The 6001-nt window shown below is 29.7% G+C and overlaps 1 protein-coding gene across 1 annotated transcript; it reads left to right on the forward strand.

The window, feature by feature from the left end:
- The first annotated feature begins 2266 nt into the window (after window positions 1–2266).
- On the forward strand, window positions 2267–5422 carry LOC105799317 (proteasome subunit alpha type-3). The gene is made up of 9 exons (XM_012629806.2): window positions 2267–2435; window positions 2524–2563; window positions 2669–2752; window positions 2873–2946; window positions 3029–3200; window positions 3349–3395; window positions 4193–4258; window positions 4451–4541; window positions 5139–5422. Exons 1-9 carry the CDS (start codon window positions 2332–2334, stop codon window positions 5208–5210), a joined length of 750 nt encoding a protein of 249 aa, XP_012485260.1. The 5' UTR covers window positions 2267–2331; the 3' UTR covers window positions 5211–5422.
- Window positions 5423–6001: the final 579 nt, after the last annotated feature.

A 6001-nucleotide genomic window follows, 5' to 3' on the forward strand; every position in this document is an offset into this window, starting at 1 on the left:
GTCAGAAGAACATCAAAAGATGGAAGAGAAAGCTTCAAATTTATATTCAGCCTTATGGTCAATTGAAGGTTTAACCGACGATCAACGGTATGATGCTTTGAGTAAAATTCCTGATCATCCAACTCAAATGATCGTTTTCTTTAGTTTACCTTCTGTTGCCCGATTGGAATGGGTCAGAAGATTTCTTTCTCACCATTAAATATCAATTTTCAAACTTTTTGATGTTGTAAAACTATATAACATATGGATTATGATGTACAATTTCATTTTCATCTAACCTTTTCTTAATATAAGTTAATTATGTTTATGTAGAATATAATTCTCAAGTTATATATTGATTTTAGTAAATTCATATAAGAACATTTTATTATTAAGAATTTTATGAAATTATATATCACTTTTAAATTATATTTAATATAATTATTTTAAATTGTATAAATTCATATAAGAAAATTTATTATCAAGAATTTTATGAAATTTAATATTAATTATTAAATTATATGTAATAATAATTATTTTAAATTATACAAATTCATAAAATATAATTTATTAGTTACAATTATTTTAAATTTTATTAAATCATATATTTTAATTAAAATATATTTAATATTAATTATTTCAAATTTTCATTTATAGTATCATATATTATGATTTGAGTAAATTCATATAAGAATATTAATTATTAAGAATTTTATTAAATTATATATTTTAATTATAATATATTTAATAATAATTATGTTAAGTTATATTTTACAAGTATCATATATTATGATTTGAGTAAATTCATATAAGAATATTAATTATTAAGAATTTTATTAAATTATATATTTTAATTATAATATATTTAATAATAATTATGTTAATTTATATTTTACAGTATCATATATTATGATTTGAGTAAATTCATATAAGAATATTAATTATTAAGAATTTTATTAAATTATATATTTTAATTATAATATATTTAATAATAATTATGTTTAAATATGATTAAATTATTTATTATTGATATTAATAATCTTATTAAAATTTAAATAACAATAACAATAATAATTTACCAAAACAAATTTCGCTAATTATTAAGAATTTTATTAAATTATATATTTTAATTAAAATATATTTAATAATAATTATGTTTAAATATGATTAAATTATTTATTATTGATAATAATAATCTTATTAAAATTTAAATAACAATAACAATAACAATAACAATAATCATTTACCAAAACAAATTTATGCTAAGGGTATTCTAGTCATTTTAGTTTTTTCCATTATGCTATTACACCTCTATTCCATTCAACCAAACACAAGATTACTATTACGCCTCTATTCTATTACATTCAACCAAACAGTTGATTTGCTATTACACCTCTATTCCATTACACCTCTATTCCATTACACCTCTAATCCAATACAGCGAACCAAACGTGCCCTTAATTTATAGAAGAAAACGCAAATACAACAAAACCACTAATTAAAAGGATAGATTTAAACCCGAACTAATAAGCTTACCTTATACACCTGGTCCTAGCATTCAACTTCATTAGCAGTTATAGAATGAGCAGTATCTAAATAAAAATAGAACGTAAATTAGCAAGAGGAGAATCCCACTTTATATACAATTTAACAAAATTTTAATGCATTCTACTACTTTTGATTTCAATCCTTACTTTTGTTTACTCAGATGAAGACTTAAAAAAAGATTTTTTTAATGATCAAAATAAAAACGACCTAAAAAATGAGTAACCAAAACGAAAGTATAAACATGATGTGAATATAATTTAACATGTACAGTCAACCACCTTAAAAATTTAATGCTTGATGTCAAAACAAAAAGACCGTAAAAGTTTAATAACAAAATTACGAAAACATAAACGCCTAAAACCAAAACAATCCACCCATAGCTAAGATTGGTTTTAAAGGTGGTCGGTGAGGTCAATCTTTACTGGTCTTTTTGTTGCTATGATTTCTTCTTTAGGTTATGTGACTTGTTGTCTTGGATAGTCCTATGTACATGCCATCATTATCTAAATAACAGTTGCCCTTATAAAAATAGAAATAAAAACCGAAAAAAATAAAATGCAATTTATTATTATTATTAATAAAGTGGGTAAGGGCCTGCAGTAGTAATTGGATATTGGGCTGATAAGGGGAAGCAATAAAAATGGGCCGATGGTTAAATGGGTGAAGAAGGCCCATTAGTATCAAAGTCTTGAGAAGAAAGATAACTGAAAACACTATCAAATATATAACCCAGTTTCCAAGAAGAAGAATAAGACCAAACACAGCGAACATCCTAGTAGGGGAAGGCAGAGAGAAGAAACAAAGATGAGCAGCATAGGCACTGGCTACGATCTCTCCGTCACCACTTTCTCTCCCGACGGCCGCGTTTTCCAGATCGAGTACGCCGCCAAAGCCGTCGATAACAGCGGGTCCGCCCTCCTCCTCCTTTCTTATATATATTTTTAGTACGTCTGAAATCTAATTTTGTTTTTAAAAAATAAATTTTCTTTTGTGCAGAACTGTGATTGGAATTAAATGCAAAGATGGGATCGTTATGGTAAGTATTTTTCTTCTTTTTCCTTCATTGCTTATTGTGACAGACAAATACACGAACAGCAGCAAATGTTTGGGTGTGGAGTAAAATGGGTATTATTTACTTTAGGGAGTGGAGAAGCTGATAGCATCAAAGATGATGTTGCCTGGTTCTAATCGAAGAATCCACTCAGTCCATCGTCATTCCGGCATGGTATTCACTATTCTTTCAGCTTTAGCTTTAAATCAATGGCATCTTTACCTACATTTTTTCAATGTTAAAATTTGGGCTTCTTACTCGCCTTTTCTCTTGATATTGAATGCTGTTATTCAGGCAGTTGCTGGATTAGCAGCTGACGGTAGACAAATTGTGGCTCGTGCTAAATCTGAAGCTACCAATTACCAAAGGTTTTTTTTCTTTAGTTTCAATTCCCAAACTCCAGTTTTAACTACATCTAATTATAATTTTCATTTTTTTCTGGTGTTGAAGTGTGTATGGTGAACCCATCCCTGTCAAAGAACTTGCTGAACGTGTAGCAAGTTATGTGCATTTATGTACCCTTTACTGGTGGCTCCGGCCCTTTGGCTGTGGCATAATTCTCGGTGGTTATGATAGAGATGGTCCTCAATTATACATGGTTGAACCATCTGGCATCTCTTATGTAAGTTTGCATCTCCTGATTATTGTTTCAGTTTGTTGTTCTTTGTTTGTTGATACTATTACTTTGTACATTGGTATTCTTTCTATTTGCTGCTAGTCAATGATTTATGTCTTCTTGTTTAAGTCCTTGCTTGTTATAATTGATATAGAGATACTTTGGTGCTGCAATTGGGAAGGGAAAACAAGCTGCCAAAACGTAAGTAACTTAACTATCTCTTTCGTTCTATGGAACTTAGAGGCTGGTATTTGATAAAATTATTTTGTTATGCTAGCTAGTTAAATTAGATGAATGATTGGCGCATATGTATTCTCTATTTCACTTTTGCCATCTCAACAGGTGAAAGTTAATGTTATATTTTGATGTAAGGCTCATCCAGTTGTAAAGCATTTTGATGGTTTTGTTTCTCTCTCACTCTCTCTTTTGTGAAAACTAATCAGCAACGAAGATACTCATGGCATTCTCTTGAATTATTTAGATTCTTCCTCCATCTTTGTGTATCCTCAATATTGTGATCTGCCTTCTCTTTCTATGAAGTGAAAGAAATGGATGAATCATAGAAATTGAAATCTTCAAAGTTGAATGCATATAAAATTTGAAAACAAAAAACTCTCAATGGAGCCTTAGTTTGAACTTGTATTTTAATAAAAAGAAAGTACAAAAATGTGGACTGGATGCATCATGTAGCCGAGTAGATTAAAAGGCAATGGACTATGATTCCACCTCTGCCTGCAGTTTCACTACTTCTCATTTGCATGAGTCATCAAATCAAGTTATTAGTCTTAACATGAAACTATCTAAATGAAATGATTTTCTCTGTTCTGTGCCTTGAGGGGCTTTATCCTGCAAAACATAAATAAGTTAAAGCCTCTCTTATGATCTTTTCAGAACCTTTCTTACGATCTCAACCTTTTAAATCTTTGATTACCTCTTTCTTTCTGTATTCATCTAACAAATAGCTTATGAGTTTGTGGTTCAATGAAATATGTGGACAGAGAAATTGAAAAGTTGAATCTGTCCGAAATGACATGCAGAGAAGGGGTTATTGAAGTAGCCAAAATGTGAGTGTTGCCTATCCTAATTTCTTCCTGTTTCTGTTCTAATGTATTTATTTGGGATCTGGGCACCATAATTGGTGCTTTTAAAATTGTTTGTTCATTTATTTTTCAGTTTACTCTTTCTTTTTTTTCCCTTTGAATGCAAGTTTTTATGCTACTACTAGATTTAACTATGCTAGTTATTCTCATAAGCAGCATCTACAAGGTACATGATGAAGCAAAGGATAAGGCCTTTGAACTTGAGATGAGTTGGGTCTGCGATGAATCAAAGCAACAACATCAAAAGGTAATTTCTTCAAAATTCTGTATTTTGTTTCAACAACCAGCAATGACAAAATTCCCGGCCTTTTCCTCTACGCATGTTGGTTACATGAATTAAAATATGCCATTTTACTTTTTCATATACCAAGTAAGATTAGTAAAAGCAGGGTCTTTGCTTTGCTTTTACCCATGTATGTTCTGCCTTTCTTGACACAGGAGTCTCCCATTGAATCACATGCAATAGATGCATATAGGGTCTTTAATTACATATGTCTAGAACAACCTTAAAATCTTTCTCGTGTTTTATTTCAATTGGCTCTATCTCATTGTTCTAGAAGGCTTTCATGTTTTATGCTATACTTGTATGCTCAAACAATTATAATAGCAAGCTAGATCTTTTTGGGCATATGTCGTCACATAAACGGCTTAACGATTAGGACCATAGGGCAGGTGCTTGCAAGAATAATTAACTATTTTCCTTGTAATGTGGCATTAATGATTAATATTGCTCTTTGCTCCCATGTAATTTAAACCTCTTATGGAGATCACTTATTGCATGTAGATGTTTATATGTTTGTATTCTTAGAAATACGTCATCTGAACTGTTCCTCGTTTTTTTAAGGTTCCTGATGACCTGTTAGAGGAAGCGAAGGTTGCTGCTAGGACTGCACTAGAAGAGATGGATGCTGATTAAATTGTTAGTGAAGCCAGAATAGTCTTTGTTATTGATATTTTCATCTTCATGAATCCCCATTGTTATGGTTTAAACTGTCCTCGTATCATTTTTCATATAAGATCCCCGCTGACAATTTTTTTTAGGAACATGGATTTCAAACAGAACTATAAACTATGCCTTTGTCACTTTTTATTTAGGCTTCAACAGTGCAAACTAAGAATTTACAAAAATCTTCTCGGTTCCAAGAATCTTGGAATTTATTTTGTTCGAAATTCATATGAAGAATTGGGATGTTTGATAAATTTATAGAAGGTATAGATTTGTTGCTTGTAGGTTCAACAAATTTGGACATAAGGTCTAAATGTAATATGGCAAATAAGGTAATTGATTTAGCTTTAGTTCAGGTATCATTGTTGTTGTTGCAACATATAGGAAGATGATGCGAGTTTTAACGTGTTCACATATAATGTATTTGTTGTCTTTGGTAATTAACGTGTTCACATATTATCTAAAAACTTAAAATTTTTATATGCTTTTGAGAGACATTTGTCATTTTCATAATTTTAAATTTCTTAATTGATGGTATCTAATAATAACCAACAACCAACAGTATATTTAATAGTAACCCACCCTTTAAATATTAATATTAGACCCATCCCAATAGTGGTTTGAATGTATCTTATTATTCAAGTTCTTTTCTTATTCAAATTTAGGTTTTGATGTCTAGAATCATTTATAATGTTTCTTTAATCTTTAAATAGGAAGGTATATGTACTTTTAGCGCATTTGAATCCATGTCTTCTTTCATC

Source organism: Gossypium raimondii, chromosome 9 (assembly GCF_025698545.1).
Source record: "Gossypium raimondii isolate GPD5lz chromosome 9, ASM2569854v1, whole genome shotgun sequence".
In the NCBI taxonomy this organism is placed as follows: Eukaryota; Viridiplantae; Streptophyta; class Magnoliopsida; order Malvales; family Malvaceae; genus Gossypium; species Gossypium raimondii.